At 48.9% G+C, this 18,453-nt stretch overlaps 1 protein-coding gene across 2 annotated transcripts; it reads left to right on the top strand.

The window, feature by feature from the left end:
* Positions 1 to 5,553: 5,553 nt before the first annotated feature.
* On the top strand, positions 5,554 to 12,648 carry Spc24 (SPC24 component of NDC80 kinetochore complex). 2 transcript variants are annotated; one of them, XM_008833559.3, is made up of 5 exons: positions 5,556 to 5,752; positions 10,211 to 10,355; positions 10,753 to 10,857; positions 10,961 to 11,037; positions 12,451 to 12,648. In XM_008833559.3, exons 1-5 carry the CDS (start codon positions 5,593 to 5,595, stop codon positions 12,555 to 12,557), a joined length of 594 nt encoding a protein of 197 aa, XP_008831781.1. In that variant the 5' UTR covers positions 5,556 to 5,592; the 3' UTR covers positions 12,558 to 12,648. The 2 variants fall into 2 exon arrangements, with proteins under 2 accessions (XP_029419622.1, XP_008831781.1); XM_029563762.1 differs by lacking the exon at positions 10,961 to 11,037 and having other exon boundaries at positions 5,554 to 5,752; positions 12,451 to 12,523.
* Positions 12,649 to 18,453: the final 5,805 nt, after the last annotated feature.

Raw genomic sequence — 18,453 nt, 5'->3', positions numbered from 1 at the left:
TATGTAGACCAGGCTGGCCTTGAACTCACAAAGATCCACCTACCTCTGTCTAACAAGTGCTGGGATTAAAGGCATTTTTTTTTTTTTTTTGAGACAGGGTCTCCCTGTAGCCCCAGGTGGCCTGGAACTCTCTATGTAGACCAGGCCGGTCTTGAACTCACAGAGATCCGCCTGCTTCTACCTCCTGAGTGCTGGGGTTAAAGGCATGTCCCACCAGGCCCGGCCCAGCCTACTTTCTTATATGATCCAAGACCACCTTCCCAGGGATAGCACCACCCACACTGGGTTGAGCCTTCCCACATCACCCAACAATCAAGAAAATGCCTCACAGACCTGGCCACAGGCCATTTCAATAGAGGAAATTCCCCAACTAAGGATCTGGCTTTCCAGATGTGTCAAACTGACAACTGATGTGATCTAGCACAGTGTGTGTCTTGGCATATGTATGTACATGTATATGTTTATGTGTGTATGTGCACGTGTATGTGCATTACATTTTTGAAACAAGGTCTCTCACTGGCTCTGAAGCTCAGTATTTTGGCAGACTGGCTGGCCAACCGGCACAACAATCCACCTGCCTACACTCCCTGAGTGCTGGGGTTTCTGCCCCATGCTTCAATGTCTAGATTTAATGGGGAGCTAGAGCTCTGAACTCAGGTCCTCATGCTCACGCAGAAAGCGTTACTGCTGAGCCATCTCCCTAGCCCTTGTTTTGTATTTTGGTTTTTATTTGTTTGTTTGAGACAGGGTCTCCCTGTAACCCTGGCTAGCCTGGAACTCCCTTTGGCGACCAGGCTGGCTTCAAAGTCATAGAGATCTGCCTGACTCTACCTCCCAATGCTGGGATTAAAGGCATACACCACCATTCCAGGCAATGCCAAACATTTTAAAAATATTTCATTTATGTGTGTATATGTCTGTATTTGTCTGTGTGAATGTATGTACACGTGTGTTCAGTCTCCATGGAGCTGAATCCCTTAGAGTTACAAGTATTTGTGAGCTACCCAGCATGGGTGCTGGGATCCAAACTCCAGTTCTTATGACTGAGTAGCAAGCCCTCTTAACCACTGATCCATCTCTCCAGCCCCATTTGTTCTGCTTTTTATTTTTATTTTTTATTTTTTGTTTTGGAAAGGGCCTCCCTAGTCCCAGTGTACCCGAAGTCACCATGTGAACCAGGCTGGCCTTGATCTCACAGAGATCTCACAGAGATATGCCTGCCTCTACCTCTCAAGGGCTGCGATTAAAGGTGTATACCTTCATGCGTAGTGGTGTTCTGTTTTTTGAGACAGAGTATCTTGTAGCTGAGGCTAGCATTTAACCTCTTATGTTGCCAAGGATGACTGAATTTCTGATCCTCCTTCCTAAACCTTCCCAATGTTGTAATTTCAGATGTGTCACCACACCTGGTTTATGCAGTACTGAAGGACTTTCTATATGTTAGGCAAGCATTCCACCAACTGAGCAAAATCCCCAGCCTTTTGTCTTTCTAATAAAAAAAAATTATTTATGTTGCTGTGGCTCACGCCAGTACTCAGGAGGCAGAGGCAGGCAGATCTCTGTGAGTTCAAGGCCAGCCTGGTCTGCATAGTGAATTCCAGGCCAGCTGGGGCTACAGGGAGACCCTGTCTCAAAAAGACCCCCCAAAAATTATTTATGGGGCTAGAGAGATGGCTCAGTGGTTAAGAACACTGGCTGTTCTTGCATAAGACATGGGTTCAAATCCCAGCACCCACAAGGCAGCTAACAACTGTCCGTAACTCCAGTTCCAGGGAATCCAACACTCTCTTCTGAACTCTGTGGGCATTGCATGACACAGGTGCACCTTCATACATGCAGTCAAAACACGGATGCATACACATAAAATAAAAATAATAAATAAAATATTTTGGTCTTTTTGAGACAGGGTCTCCCTGTAGCCCCAGGTGGACTGGAACTCACTATGTAGACCAGGCTGGTCTTGAACTCACAGAGATCCGCCTGCCTCTGCCTCCCAAGTGCTGGGATTAAAGGCGTGCGCCACCACGCCCGGCAAATTATTTATTTTTATATGATGTGTATGAGTGTTTTGCCCACCATGTGCATGCAATGCCTGCAGAGGCCAGAAGAGGGTTTTGGATCCCCTGGAACTGGAGACAGTTTTTAACTACCATGTACCCACAACCTGAGTCTGCTGCAAGGACAGCCAGTGCTCTTAACTGCTGAGCATCTCTCCAGAACCTCTAATTTTTTTTCTTATTTCTTTTCCTTTTTTTTTTTCTTTATGAGATAGGATCTCTCTGTAGCCCCAGCTGTCCAGGAACTCACTATGTAGATCAGGTTGGCCTTGAACTCACAGAGATCTGCCTGCCTCTGCCTCCCAAGTGCTGGGACTAAAGGTGTTCACCACCACAGTGGGCGAGTCCCACTAATTTTTAAAGGAATCTCCACACTGTTTCCCAGAGCTACTGCATGCAGCATTTTGCCGCTCTACCTGCTCCAGCGTTCAATTTCTCCACGTCCTTGTCAGCAGATTGCTTTCTGGGTCTTTTGAGATTTCTCCCTCATTTTGGATAGAAGCCCTGGCTGTGAGGTGGTATACCCTTTGCTCTTAGTGGGAGGTGGGTAACACTTTTGGCCTGGGGCATTTATGTCCCTGGGGTTCTGCTTGCTCAGTCCACGTGGCTGATCTCCTGAGGGAGCACTGCTGATAAGAGCCAGCTATCTTTAGCCCTGGGGTTTAGATAAGACAGAACTGTAAAGAGCCTGCCAAGGTCATGGGCAAATTGCACAGCCAAAAACTGACCCAAGGTCTTTTTATTTATTTATTTATTTTTCCCTCAACATTGGACCACAGGCCTCCTGAGTTAGCACACTGGCTGCAAGCATTTTCCCCCACTGAGTTATTGCCCCAGCCCTGGCCCCAGTGTCTGGGCTTCTTTTTCTTTCAACACAGCCCTGTTAAGCAATTCATTGAGTTTAGGCCCAGAAAAGGTGGGTCACCTGCCAGAGTCACACAGCTGCCAGATGGTGACAGTGCAGTCCCAGCTCCAAAGGCTCTGGTGTCCAAAGTCTGAACAATTCCATTATTTTTTTTTACCTTTTCTTATTGTTTTGGTTTTGATTTGCTTTAATTTTTTAAAAAATTATTGTTTCTTTTTTCAAGACTTTAAATTTTTTTATTATTTTTATGAGTATGCATGTATTGCCTGCATGAGGGTAAGTGCACCCATGTCGTGCAATGCCCGAATTGGTCAGAAGAAGCTGTTGGACACCCTGCGACTAGAGTTGTTAGGTGCCATGTGGGTGCTGGTATTCGAACCTGGGTCTTCTAGCAAGAACAACCAGTGTTCTTAACAGCTGAACCATCTCTCCAGTCCCCTATTATTTGTTTCTTTTTTTTTTTTTTTTTTTTTTTGGTCTTTTTGAGACAGGATCTCCCTGTAGCCCCAGCTACCCTGGAACTCACTATGTAGACCAGGCTGGCCTTGAACTCACAGAGATCTGTATTTGTTGCTTTTAAGACAAGGTCTCCTTGTAGCCCCAGCCGGTCTAGAACTCTCTATGTACACCAAGTTGGCCTTAGTCTCACAGAGATCCACCTGCCTCTACCTTCCAAGTGCTGGGATTAAAGGTGTGCGCCATTACACTTGCTCTTTTCTGTTGTTAATTTTATTTAATTTATTATTAGTGGAGTTGGTGTGTCTGTGTTTGTGTCCAGTGTGTGTGTTTAATGAGAGGGTTTTTTTTTTTTTTTTGGTTTGTTTGTTTGCCTTTTTTTGAGACAGGGTCTTCCTGTAGCCCAGTTGGCCTGGAACTCACTATGTAGACCAGGCTGGCCTTGAACTCACAGAGATCTGTCTGCCTCTGCCTCCCAGGTGCTGGGACTACAGGCATGTACCACCACACCCGGCCTCAATAGCAGGTTTTAATTATATTATTATTTTTAGCTTACATGTATGAATGTATTACCTGCATGCATGTAAGTGCACCTGCACTGTTACAATGGCTGCAGAGGGCAGAAGAGGCTGTCAGATCTCCTGAAACTGGAGTTATGGATGGTTGTAAGCCACCATGTGGGTGCTTGGATTTGAACCAAGGTATCTGCAAGAGCAGTCAGTGCTCTTAACCATTGAGCCATCTCTCCAGTCAGAAGAGGTTTTAATTTTTAAAATATATAAAATATATTTATTTCCATTTTATGTGAATGCACCACATGCATGCAATACCTGAAGAAGCCAGAAGATGGCGGTGGATCCCCTGGAACTGGAGTTACAGATCCGTTCTTAGCCACCATGTTGATCCTGGGAAATGAACCTAGGTCCTCTGCAAGAGCAGCCAGTGCTCTTAACCACTCTCCAGAAACAAGACAGAGTTATATTTTGTAACTCGGGCTAACCTGGAACTCACTCTGTACCCCAGGCTGGACTAAACTCATTATAGTCCACCTGCCTTAGCCTCTGGTCTGGAGTCCTAGGCTTACATGTATGAAACACCATGCCTGGTTTTAGTTTTTTTGTTTTATTTTGTTTTTCAGGTTTGATATTTTGTTGTACTTTTGTTTTGGAGACAGTCTCCTGCTGTGGCCAGGCTGGCCCGGAACTCATAACATCCCTTTTGTCCCCACTACCAGAGTACATGTGTCAGCCACCGTGCTAGACTCCTACTTAAGATAATTTGAAGAAACAGAACTATGAACGTGTGTGATGGCACAAGCCTGTAATCTCAGTACTTGGAAAGTAGAGGGAGAATTAGCTCTTGGCGAGTCAAGACTAGCCTGGGGTACGAGACCCTGTTTGAAAAAAGTCCAAAAATTAATGAATCACATTATTGTGTAATAAAATAGCTCTAAAATTAAGTTTTTTAAAGTCATTATAAAATAATTCCAGCACTCGAAAGGCAGAGGCAGGCAGATCTCTGTGATTTCGAGGCCAGCTTGGTCTACAAAGCGAGTTCCGGGCTAGTCAGGACTACTTAGTGTGACCACTCAGGCCCTAGATTCCTGGCGCCAGAGCAGAATAAAACTCAAAGGTCCGGTACTTTCAAGTCTACGTGTATCAAACAAGCTGTCTGAACACACCTTCTCCCTGCCATCACCAGTCCCAGAATGCATCGCAGGCTAGACCCCAGGGGTCGGTCATCACACCCCGACATCACCGCTCGTCACGCGTAACAAAAAATTCTGCGCATGCGTCCCACGCCAGCCTTGAGGCCTCTCTGACGCGCCCTCTCTCCGCGACGATTGGTTATCCCACAAGATTGACAGAAGGCTTTGTGCGCATGCGTCCCGGACGAGCCAGGCACAGCCTCTCGTTCTGACACGCCCTCTCATCGCTCTGGTAGAGAGAGGTACCGGTGCGCGTGCGTCCGAACCCAGGCAGGCGCGCGCTCCTTTCTGCCACGCCCTCTCCGCGACGATCGGTTTTTGCTTAGGACCGATAGAACTCACGCATGCGCGCCGAGTCAGACGCGGCGCACTCTCGCTCAGGCACGCCCTCTCACCACGCTGATTGGTTGCTACGTATGACCTAGCCAATGAGACTTAGGCTTTCCGGAAAGGGGCGGTACTTCCGAGAAGACAAATCTGCGCGGGTTCGTGCTCCTCTCGCAGTCATGGCGGCTTTCCGCGACATGGAGGAGGTGAGCCACGGGCTGCTGAGTCTGCTGGGAGCCAACCGCGCCGAAGCGCAGCAGCGAAGGCTGCTCAGGCGCCACGAGCAGGTGGTGGAGCGACTGCTGGAGACGCAGAACGGCGCGGACCGGCGGCTTCGGGGTGAGGGCCCTCCGCACCCCGACTCCCGGTTCCTCCAGTCCTAGTGGGAGCTCTCAGCCTCAGTTTTCGTACCAGTGAAATGAGCTTGGTGACTAACTATCTCTCCCTAGGGGTTAGAGGTAAATATAGGGATTTGCGAGGTCTCACCCCTGACTCGATCTTAAATGTACCTCAGGCTAGTATGCACCTCCTTGCCGCCGAGGCTGACTTGAAACTGGCAATGATCTTCCTGCCTCAGCCTCTCCAGTGCTGGGATTACAGGTTGGAGCCACCACGCCTTGTCAGCAAGTGTCGCTTGCTGTCATGTGTTCGGAGCAAAAAGTCTATGCCTTTCTCCTGGGTTTTGGTGGAATTTTTTTGTTTTTTGAGACAGTGTTCCTTTAGTCCCAGCAGGCCTGGAACGCCCCATGTCCCTATGTAGACCAGGATGGCGGTAATTTCACAGAGATTCACCTGCCTCTGTCTCCTGAGTGCACCACCACACTCAACCTATGGTGAGGATTTCAAAAATTGATATGGAAGCCGGATAGTGTGGCCTGTAATCCCAGCACTTGGGGAGTGGAGGCAGGATAAAAACTCAAGGACAGCCTTGGCTGCATAGTGACTTCTGGGCCAGTCTGGCTTGCATGAGACCCTGCCTCAAAACAAACAAAGCAAAATAACAGCTTTGGAGCTGGAGAGCTGGCTCAGCAGTTAAGAGCACTGGCTGCTCCTCCAGCAGACTCAGGTTCGGTTCCCAGCACCCACAAGAGGGCTAATGACCATCTGTAACTAGTTCTAGGAAACCCAACCCCCTCTTCTGGCTGCCACAGGAATTGCATGCATATGATACACTTAACATACATACAGGCAAAACACTCAAACACATAAAATAAAAAGATTTAAAAGAAAGAAAATTAAGTAATTAATTATAAAGCAAGTCTTCCAAGCCCTCCTCTACCCCAAACCAAATCATCCTCCCCTGAAGCAACCACTCCTCACTTTCCTGTTTTGTTTTTTTGTGTGTTTTCTTGAGACAAGGTCTCATGTAGCCCAGGCTGGTTTTGATCTTGTACAGGGGATGAGCCTGAACTCCTGATTGGCAGGCTTGGCAGCAAGCACCCTCATCTTCTGAGCCATTTCATCACCCCAGGTTTCACTCTTTTGAGATGGGTCTTACTGTGTACCCGATTGACTTGATCCTCTGCTGTAGAACTCGGGCTCTTGGAGCCGCACATGACGCAGTATACCTCAAAGTTCAGCCTTGTACTGCTTGTCAGAATTTAGTTCCTGTTATGGGCTGAATCAGTCCTTTTAAGTCTGTTGGCAGACTGAAATCTTTTTTTAATTTTATGTTTCTGAGTGTTTGCCTGCATATATGTAAGTGTACCATGTGCATACAATACCCATAGAAGCCAGAAGAGGGAGTTGGAGCCTCTGGAACTGGAGTTACAGATTGTTAACCTCCGTGTGGGCACTTGGGAACCCAGGTCTTTTACAAGAGTAGTCAGTGCTCTGAACCACTGAGCTCTTCAGCTCTAAGATCCATTCTGGTCTTGATCTACTCTTGGCTGTTCTGGAACTCACTGTGTATTTAGTGCAGTCTGACTCTCAGCAGTCTTTTGGTCTCAGCCTCCTGAAAACTGGCATTACAGGCATGTGCCACCACACTGGTACTAGGGATTGGACCCAGGGCCTTGTGTGTGCCAGGCAAGCACTCTGCCAAGTGAGCTACATCCCTAGTCCACAGAAGAATTTATTTACTTGATTTTTTTTTTTTTTTTTTTTGAGACAGGGTCTCCTTGTATCCCCAGCTGGCCTGGAACTCACTATGTAGACTGGCCTCAAATTCACAAAGATCCACCTGCCTCTGCCTCCCAAGTACTGGGATTAAAGGCATGCGCCACCACGCCCGGCCTTATTTACTTGATTTTTGAGATATGGTTTTGTGTAGCACAGGCTGGCCTTGAACTTCCTGGGTAGCCAAGGATGACCTCAAACTCCTGATATTCCTGCCTATCTCTCAAGTACTGGGAGTACAGTTGTGTGGAACCATGTTCAGCTTTCTGCCAGGAGAAAGAGAGAGAGAGGTATATACATAGACTGACCAAAGGTGAATGGCGCTCCCTTGAGAAAGGGTCTCACTGAACTGGGAGCTTGGTTGGCCCTCAGGAAACCCTAGTGGCCTCCCATCTCCACCTCCCTACCCCTAGGCCTGAGGTTGCAGGCTTGCTGTAACTATGACTCATACATGAATGCTGCGGATTTGAACTCGGGTGTCCATGCTGCATAGCAAGGACGGTCTTAATGCAGATCTGAATTGCTTATGCAGCTCATCACAGGCTGTCCCAGGAAGGCCATTCCTGATGTCAAAGACTCAGGGACCAGGGAGGAAAGTGGCAGCTGAGGACATTGAGGCTGTGCAGGAGTCTGAGCAGTAAGATGGGAAGTTCCAGGCCAGCTTGGGCTCCATAGCGAGACCATGTCTCCAAACATGGAGACCAGCAGCTACCAAGCCTTGCCTCCTTCCTTTCTTACTCCTCCTGTGCCGCCTCTCTTTCCTTTCTTTTTAAAGATAGGGTCTCAGCACTCAGGAGGCAGAGGTAGGTGGATCTCTGAGAGTTCTAGGCCAACTTTTCTACATAGTGAGTTAGGACAGCTGGGGCTACAGGGAGACCCTGTCTCAACGACAACAAAAAAAGACAGGTGGAGAGTGATAGAGGCGAATTTTGACCTCGCCTCCACACAGAAACATGCACAGGCATACACTTAACACACACAAAGACATAAAAGCAGTAGGGCTCAGCAGTTAAGAGCACTGACTGCTTTGCAAAGAACCTTGGTTCAGTTCCCAGCACCTACATGGTAGCTAACAACTATAACTCTAGTTCCAGGGAATCCGATCCCTGTTCTGGCCTCCGTGGGCATTCACATATGTGGTGCACTAATATACATGGAGGCAAAACACCATACACAATAGATAAAATAAATAAATGTTAAAAAAACAAACTGTGGGACTTGGAGAGCTGGCTCAGTGGTTAAGAGCACTGGCTGCTTTTGCAGGGGACCCGGGTTAGATTTCCAGCACTCACACGGCAGCTAACAACTATCTGTAACTCCAGTTCCAGGGGAATCTTAACGCTCTCTTCTGACCTCCACAGACATTGCATGACAGGGTGCACTTACGTGCAGGCAATACACTCATACACATAATTTTTTTTTTTTGGTCTTTTTGAGACCCTCTCAAAAAGACAAAAAACCCCAAAAGCAAGCTGTATATGTGGCTGAGGTCCGAGCTGAGGTGGTAGTTCTAGCACTTAGGAGGCAGAGGCAGAAGACTCCTAAGCTTGAGGCCAGCCTGGGCTACATACTTCCAGGCTAGCCAGGGTTTCAAATAGAAAGTCCCAACTGTGGTAATACATGGAGGGGACCCTGGGTTATCCCAGGACACTTAGTAAACTTTACTCCAGTAAATTTTGGTTCCTTATAATGAAAAGAGAGGTCAAGAAAGAGGGGCTGGAGAGATGGCTCAGCAGTTAAGAACACTGGTTCTTGCAGAAGACCTGGGTTCGAATCCCAGCAGCCACCCTTAACTCCAGTCCCAGGGGATCCGACAGCCTCTTCTGACTTCCACAGACATTGCACGACAAGGTGCACTTACCTACATGCAGGCAATATACGCATACACATAAAATAAAAATAATAAAAAGAAAGAAAAGCTGAGCAAGCCAGGGGAGCCAGCCAACCAGCAGTGCTCCGCCATGGTCACTGCCTCATTTCCTGCCTCAGCTTTCACTGATGACCCGAGCTGTAGCCAGATGAACACTCTTATTAGAGGTGTCTGCCACCACCATGCCTGCCCAGCAAGGGTCTGTGTCCTACACTGAACTAGAACTCTCAATCCTCTGCCTCCTTAGTGCTAGATTATAGGTGCACACCTTGATCCTTAGCATTTTTGGTTCATTAAAATGTATTCTGGCAGAGGAGCTGGGTGTGGTGGCACACGCCTTTAAGATCCTAGCACTTGGGCAGCAGAGGCAGGCAGGTGGATCTCTGAGTTCAAGGCCAGCTGGGGCTAGAGGTAAACTGTTTCAAAAACCAAAAAAAAGGGTGCTCTGGCAGGGACTGAAGAGATGACTCTGCTCTTGCAAAGGACCCAGGTTCAAATCCTAGCACCCACATGGTAACTAACAACTGTCTGTAACTTCAGTTCCAGGGCATCCAACACCCTCTTCTGTCCCCTATGGGCACTATACACATGGGTACATTTATACACATTCAAGCAAAATACTCATACACATTAAAAAAATTTTTTTAAATTTAAAACGTGTTCTAGTGAAACAGAAACACTGCATAGGTTCTAGTGAGTTTTTAGAAATTGATGAAGCCGGAGTGGCTTATGTTGATAGGGGATGGTACATGGCCTCTACTCTTGGGCAAAGGACAGACTCAAAGGAGCCCTCTTGTTTCTCACTGCAGAAACCCTGGCTGTGGAGGAGGAAGTAGCTCAAAGCCTTCTTGAACTGAAGGAATGTACCCGCCTAGGGGGTACCGAGCTGCAGCAGCTGGAGGCAGAGCTCCGGAAGACCATTGAGGAGGATGCCAGTCTGCAGGCCAGCCTCTCATATCCTTAACTGGAGTTGACAGTCTCCCTCAAAATCACACTTGGATGGGATTAGGGTACAGATCAGCAATAGGGCACCTGCTTAGACTCCAGTGAAGGTTGTGGGTGTGGCTCAGTGGTAGAGCTCCTGCCTAGAACCCCCTAGTAGGGGCTGAGGGCATGGATCATCTGCCTAGAATACCCCAGTAAAGGGCTCAGGTGGAGAGCCTCCTTGGCATGTGTCAGGTCGTACCTTCTATCCTTAGCACCATAGGACCAAAACGGGAACAGAATGCAGTGAGCACCTGGTGCTTTAAAGTAGTGACTTGTAGTGAGGTGACAAGTCAATGGCTCCTTCCTTCCCTCCCCACCTCCATCCCTCTTTCTAGAACCCAAACCCTTAATTGACCTCTTGTACTCAGCTGACCACAGAGCTGCAGGAGCTGAAGGAGCTGGAGGCAGGTCTGCAGCAGCAGGAGAGAGAAGTAGACAAGGACACCACTGTCACCATCCCTTCCGCTGTGTAGGTTCCATGGCTGAGACCTGGAGCCCTGCTCGTGGCTCTACCCTGCTGCTCTTGGTTAAGTTAGCACCATGGTAACTTTTCTCCCACATTCCTTGTGTAGGTACGTGGCCCAGCTCTATCACCGGATTAGTAAAATCGAGTGGGACTACGAATGCGAACCAGGCATGGTCAAAGGCAGTATCCTTTGAGGGGCTTGACAGAAAGCAGCAACCACAATATTAGAAACAACTAGCACAGGGTCCAGTAACTGCACTGATGCGCAAGTCTCAAAATAGTGAAGTTAGGCTCCTTAGGCGGTGTGACACACAATGTCCATAGCGGCATTACTCACCACAACCAAGTGTAGCGGCAACCTGTGTGCCTTTGAAAAGATAGATGGGTAAAGAAAATGAGGGATAGGCTGGGCGTGGTGGCTTTTAATCCCAGCACTTGGAAGTCAGAAACAGTCAGATGTCTGAGTTTGAAGCCAGCCTGGTTTACCTAGCGAGTTCCAGGTCAGCTGGGGTTAACAGGGAGAACGTATCTCAAAAAGACCAAAAAAATGTGGTATAACCATATGCTGGAGTATTATTCAGCCTTGAAAAAGGGATGAAGCTGGACATGGTAGTGCTTCCTCTTAACCCCAGCCCTAGGGAGGCAGAGACAGGTGAATTTCTCTGAGATTAAGGCCAGTTGGGACTACAGGGAGACCCTGTCTCAAAAAAACAAAACAAGCTGGGCGTGGTGGCACACATGCCTTTACCTATAATTCCAGCACTTGGGGAGGCAGAGGCAGGCGGATCTCTGTGAGTTCGAGGCCAGCCTGGTCTACACACTGAGTTCTAGGACAGCTGGGGATTTGTGGTATTTTCTTATGGTAGCCTAAGAAAATAATGCAGAGTTCCAGGATAGGAGTTACTTTAAAATTTTTAATTATGCTGGGCATGGTGGTGCACGTCTTTAATCCCAGCTCTCAGGAGGCAAGGCAGGCGGATCTCTGTGAGTTCGAGGCCAGCCTGGTCTACACACTGAGTTCTAGGACAGCTGGGGGCTACAGGGAGACCCTGTCTCAAAAAGACCAAAAAAAATGGAGGAAATTAGCCAGAAGATACAGTTGTGGCAGAAGGTTTGCCTAGGTTATAGGAAGCCTTGGGTCCCATTCCCTAGCTGGCTTGGAACTACTGTTTACCAGACTGACCTCAAACCCTTGTTTATCTTCCTGCCTTTACCTTCCAAGTGCCAGAAAAAAAAAAGTTGTTAATTAAAAAGAAATTAGGGATCTGGTGAGATGGCTCAGTGGGTAGGGGAGATTGCCACCAAAGTTCAGTTCTTGGGACCCACATGATAGGAGGAGAGAACTGTCTGACCTCCACTTGCCCCATGTGGCATGTGCACACACACCCCACAAGTGAGTAATGTAAATGACACATTTGTAACCCTTGCACTGGAGAGACTGGGGGAGGAGGAATTGTCCCAAGTTCAAGACCAGCCTGGACTATGTAGTGAGACCCCCATCTCAAAAGAAATTCAAATAAGTAAAAAGACCCTCTTTGAAAAGACAGGGGCTTTGGGAGGGGCGTTGTGCACCGTTTCCTTGCATCATGCCCTCAGTCCATCATGGCCCCACTGTGGCCCAGCCCATCCACCTGGACAGCACACAGCTCTCACAGAAGTTCATCAGTGACTACCTATGGAGTCTGGTGGACACTGTGTGGTAGGCAGTGCCACACCAGCTATGCACACAGTGGGGGCCAAGTGGACCTCAGCTGGATTCCTTCAAAATAAATAAAGCAAATCATTTTTCTTGTTTGTGTGTGTGTGTGGGGGGGGTGCATGCACATACGTACACCATGGTGTACCTGTGGGCATCACAGAATAAGTTCGCTTAATTTGAGACAGGGTCTCTCTGTAGCCCCAGCTGGCCTGAAACTGGACATATAGGCCAATAGACCAGGCTTGCCTCCAAGCCAGAAAGATCCACCTACCTCCAGCTCCTGAGTGTTTTGATTAAAGGCATGGGCCACCATGCTCAGCTCCCCCATCCTTCCCCCTGCCTTTTTTTGAGGTGCCTGGGAAACCTAGACACTCAGACACTCACTGGAAGCTTTTAGGCCTGTGTTCAAACTCCTGAGCCACACACCCAGCTGTGTTGCCCCGTTCGTTTCTCTGGAATGGGAGCTGAGCCCGTTTCTATTTTCAGCCTCCCCAGAGAAAACCAGAGCAGGCTTTTCTCTGTATGTGCGTGATGGTGTCTTGGGTTACCATAGGACGCTCCCTGGCCTCACCCTCAAGATCAGGGTACCACACGGCCTTGAAGGCCGCACCAAGAGCTGCAAGCCTGTATCTGTCAGCCCCATGCCCATGTCTGAGTCACCCCTGGACTTCGTACCTTTTATGCCAGTATGAGGCAAGGTTGGGGCAGAGTCCAAACAGCCTCTCTCTGTGCTGGCCCACCTGCAGGCCTTGGTGCTCAGGAGAGCGAGGAGGGATGGGGTGCCTCGCCACCAATGGGACCAGTGGGGTGGCTCAGTGAGGAAGTGTAATGCTGCCAAGCCTCATGACCTGAGTTTGAACCCTAGGAGCCACAAGGGAGAGGACTGTCTTGTCCTGTGCACATAGGCCATGGCACACATGCTCCCCTTCACACAAAACAAGGTGTAATTCTGGAAATCCCAAAGGCCTTTGTTTTCCCAAGGAGGCTGCGCCTGTCTTGATAGGATCACCCTAGGCACACTGTGGGACTGAACTGAGGAGGAGGTCAGTGAGGCCCAGTGTGGGTGGGTGGTTTCCCTCAGTCCACAGGGGCCTGCAGACGCTCTGGATCCTTGCATGCATATGCTCCAAGTCACTACCTAGCACTGACCGGCCACCCAAGACAATATGGGGACAGGCCACAGCCTCCCACCTACACCCCGTCCCTAGCCTGTTCCTCTAGAGAGCCTGGCTTCACAGAAAGGACCTGCCAACTCTCTTTATGCCAGCCAGAGGGAGGATGAAGATTTGAGTCTCCACCACCAAGGACTGAGGAACCCCATCACTGGCAAGACAGGCACCTCAGTGCTGATACAAGTCCATCTTAGAGATAAGGGAAACTGAAGCATGGTTCCAGCCTGCTTTAGGTCCCCAAACTTTAAAAGAGCATTCCAGCCGGGCGTGGTGGCACACGCCTGTAGTCCCAGCACTTGGGAGGCAGAAGCAGGTGGATCTCTGTGAATTCAAGGTTAGCCTGGTCTACATAGTAAGTTATAGGACAGCTGGGGCTACAGGGTTTTTTTTTAAAAAAAAAAAAAAAAAAAAAAAAAAAAAAAAAAAACACATTCCAGAGGCCGAACTGGTCACCTACTTCTAGTTCTAGGCTTTTATTCAATGGACAGAGGCCAGAGCACCAGCTTGTGGACATGATCTAGCTTGGCTTATGGAGACCAAGCCTTTTAGTGACTGGGCACTCTGGTTTGCACTGTGCTTGGGATTGGTCTATCCCCAGCTCAGCCCAGACTATCTAGTAGAGCCCTATTTACTGTGTTTTCTTGTGTTTTTATGAGAGTGTGATGTGGGGTGAGGGGCACGTGCCACTGTGTGCATGTGAAGGGGAGGACAGTTCAAGGGGTCTGTTCTCAACTTGCATCTACACAGGCACCAAGGATCAAACAGGTCACTAGGCTTATACTGCGAGCACCTTTACCCACTAAGCCATATCACCAGCTATTTACTCTGCTTTTGAGGTGTTGGGGATAGACTCTAGGGACTCATATATATACCACACTCTACCCCTGAGCCACGCCCCCCCCAGCCTTATTAACTGTCAAGTATGGATGTCTGTCCTTCCTGGCTCTCCTGTAGGAGCCACAACTTAAAAGGCATGATGTGGCTGGAATAAGCCAGGTGTGCCTCAGTTCATGTTATCTTGCAGATGAAGTCAAACCCACAGGAGCTGAAGAGATGACTCCAGCGGTTAAGAGCACTGACTGCTCTTGCAGAGGACCCCTGTTCGGTTCCCAGCACCTACATGGTGGCTCATAACTAGCTCTGGTTCCAGACAACCTGATGCCCTCTTGTGGCCTCCAAGAGTACCAGGCAGACGTGTGGTACACTTATATAATGCAGGCCAAAAGAAAAAACTTAAAGGCCAGGCGCGATGGCACTCACCTTTAAGCCTAATACTTAGGAGACAGAGGCCAACCTGTGAGTTTGAGGCCAACTGAAGCTATAGGGAGACCCCGTCTCAAAAAGACAAACCCAAAACAAAATATAGACCCACAGGAGTCAAAGGAATTGTCTCTGATTTTTTTGCCTGGTAGAAGGCAGAGCCTGTGGTTAGAGTTCTTAATCCCCAGCTAGGAAGTCCTTTCAACTGCTGATAAATGGCCCGAAGGAAGCAGTGCTGGAGGGGGCGGGCATGCAGAAGGGAGATGTCTTTTGAGCCCAGAACTGAACACAGAAGTGGGAGGATAGAAGTGACCACACAAGATGACAAATATGTGGAGATGGTTATCCAGGAGAAAGTGGGGAAGGAAAGGGCATTCAGGAAGTTGTCTTGGAGGAGGGGACCTTGATCAAGAGGCCCTGCAATCCACAGGGGCATTTGGTCCAGATTCCCAATGAATTGTTCCATATTTGGAATCTCTCTTGCTCTTGGTCTTTTTGAGACAGAGTCTCCCTGTAGCCCCAGTTGGCCTGGAACTATGTAGACCAGGCTGGCCTTAAACTCACAGAGATCCTCTTGCCTCTGCTTCCCAAGTGCTGGGATTAAAGCCACTGTGCCCAGCAAGAACTGTTCTATTAACCCAAGTTCCTTCATCTTGGAAGCAGTCAGGCCTGAGGAAGAGGGCAGAGCTGAGACAGAGGGCAGGAAACAGCTGCCAGAAGGGGTATTGTACAAGACACAGGAGTCTGGGGAGCCACTCTCGGCAGGCTCATGAGTGATAGGTCCTGGGAACGTCATCTTGGAAAATCACTGCCAGGGTGAGGGCAGAGGGCCAAGCCAGCTGCGGGACAGGGTCCCCCCCCCCCATCACTGCCCTCCTTGCCTGGAGTGCATGAGGCTCCAAGATGACTCACCACAGCAGCTGTGGTCTGAGACGCTGAGTCAGAAGGGATGGAGGCCTGTGGGGCTGGGGACAACAGGGAATAGTCACTGGTGTGTCAGCTTCCTCCTCCCATCTCATCCTGCACAGAGCTGTGAGCCCACAGAGATGGGGCAAGCAAGCCCGCTGCCCCCATCCCACCCTGAGCCAGCACATACTGGTATAATGTCTATGCCTGTCATTGGCTTTCCATTCTGAGCCCAGAGAACTTCAGGCAGAGAGGACAAGAAACCAGATAAAGGAGCCACTGTCCCATTGAGCCTCCCTTGGCTCTTGTCAGGCAAGTACTCTGCCACTAAGCTACACCCCAGCCCTGTGATGCACATTCGTAATTACTTTTGCTTTTGAAATAGTTTCATGTAGCTCAGGCTGGCCTGGAACTCACTATGTAGTGGAGGATGACCTTGAACTCCTCATCCTTTGGCCTCCACATCCTCAGGGTAAGGATGATAGGCCTGTGAGTAACCATGGTACCTGGTCTCACAGGAACTTTTTGAACAGAAAACAACCCATGTATTAGAAACTTCCATCACCTTACCAGGGAGCCCCAGCCAACCTCCCCTGCCCGCATGCTCCCATCTGCCTGACTTTCCACTGTGACACCTGCCAGTCACCCTGGGACCCTCCTGTGTCATATCCTGGATTCTTTCAATGGAGCAATCATGGAAGACCTGCGTGTAGCTAGCCTGGAGGCTGCACAGGCCCTGGAACTCAGTTTTCATTCCCATAGGCACTTTGGCTAGTTCCCAAAACAAAGAGAAAGAAACAAAGTGCCACCCTGTGGCTGCTGCAGAGGACAGAAGACATGTGTATGCATCTGCCTGGCTGTCTCCCCTACCTGTCTGCCTGTCTCCTAGCCTGTGTCTGTCTATCTCCCTGCCTGTGCAGATTCTCCCAATTCAATCTAGCAGAAGGTAGGGATCACCATCACGGTGTTTTCACTGGGGGGAAACTGAGGCTCAAGGCGCATGTGGTCACCCAGAAAATTACAGCAGAGCCAGGTTCTGAGCCCAGGTCAGTTGTCCGGTGTGTCTGCCATTGCTGCTTTTTCCCCCCAACCTCTTCCATCAACTTTTAAAAGATTTTTAGTTACCCTGGGCATGGTGGCACACGCCTTTAGTCCCAGCACTCAGGAGGCAGAGAAAGGCAGAGCTCTGTGAGTTCAAGGACAGCCTGGTCAACTTCCAGGCCAGCTGAGGCTACAGGGATACCCTGTCTCAAAAATACCAAAAAGAGCCAGGTATGGTGGCACACACTTTTAATCCCAGCACTCAGGAAGCAAAGGCAGACAGATCTCTGCAAGTTCAAGGCCAGCCTGGTCCAGGCCAGATGGCGCGACAGGGAGACCTTGTCTCAAAAAAAATCCAAGCCTCTGTAACCCTAACTACCTCCAGAAGTTCCAATTTTGGATACACACACGTGTGGTACACTTACATACATGCAGGAAAAACATACACATAAGTTTTTTTTAGAAATTAAATCAGGGTGGGAGAGATGGGTCAGCAGTTGGGAGCACTTGCTGTACTACCATGAGACTTGGAGTTTGATCCCAGCACCCACTTAACAAGGTGGGAATTCCCCACACCTGTAACCCTAGTTCTGAGGGAGCAGAGACGGGAGGGTGGCTGGGCTTGCTGACTTCCAGCATAGCTAGATCCTGCCTCAAAGAAACAGATGAGGAGAGGAGGTGACCCTATTTGACTTCCACGCATACACACAGGCATGTACATCCACATACATACATGCACCTGTGCACACCCATTCACGCAGGCAAATACACAAGCAAATTTTAGAAAAAAATTAGAGCCAGTATCCTTCACATGTGTATCATGACACATGGACTCCTACACACACACACACAAACACATATAAACACACAAAGAGCCAGGTGTGGGTAGTGGTGCATGTCTTTAATCCCAGCACTTGGGAGGCAGAAGCAGGCAGAACTCTGTGAAACTGAGTTCAGCCTGGTCAACTTCCAGGCTAGCTTGGGCTACAGAGAGACCCTGTCTCAAAAAAAAAAAAAAAAAAAATCCTAAAATAAAAGCAACATAAAGTTTTTAAAAAAGGAATTTAATCACAGTAAGATATTCAGGCTATAAGAACACCTAAACAGTGACTTCAAAAGCAGTTCCCCTCTCCCAAAAGCCTCTTTCTCTCTCTCACCTCAACTTGGAGCCTTGAGAAATGTCATCAACAAGCACAGCAACCAGGGTTCATGAAAATAAATAGATTCTAGACATGTCTAAATGTGACAACATTCCACGAATACAGAGCACAGTGCTTGGGTGCCTCATCTGCCTGGGGCTTCATTCACACACTCCCATAGGAACTTGGGCACAGCAACCTAGAGGCAGGCAGTTACCACAGTTCCCCGTATCAATAGTGGGACAATCCGGCCGGGCGTGGTGGTGCACGCCTTTGATCCCAGCACTCAGGAGGCAGAGGCAGGCGGATCTCTGTGAGTTCAAGGCCAGCCTGGTCTACAGAGTGAGTTCCAGGCAGCTGGATCTACAGGGAGACCCTGTCT

The sequence above is a fragment of the Nannospalax galili genome, unplaced genomic scaffold (assembly GCF_000622305.1).
Source record: "Nannospalax galili isolate Female #2095 unplaced genomic scaffold, S.galili_v1.0 scaffold1436, whole genome shotgun sequence".
NCBI lineage: Eukaryota > Metazoa > Chordata > Mammalia > Rodentia > Spalacidae > Nannospalax > Nannospalax galili.
This window is presented reverse-complemented; position numbering and strand designations above follow the sequence as displayed.

What these genes read in the sequence shown, in the direction of transcription:
- Spc24 (XM_008833559.3), top strand. Translation starts at nt 5,593, where the DNA reads ATGGCGGCTTTCCGCGACATGGAGGAGGTGAGCCACGGGCTGCTGAGT. An exon ending in CGCGGACCGGCGGCTTCGGG is followed by an intron (nt 5,753 to 10,210) that starts GTGAGGGCCCTC and finishes TTCTCACTGCAG; the next exon opens with AAACCCTGGCTGTGGAGGAG. An exon ending in AGTCTGCAGGCCAGCCTCTC is followed by an intron (nt 10,356 to 10,752) that starts ATATCCTTAACT and finishes GACCTCTTGTAC; the next exon opens with TCAGCTGACCACAGAGCTGC.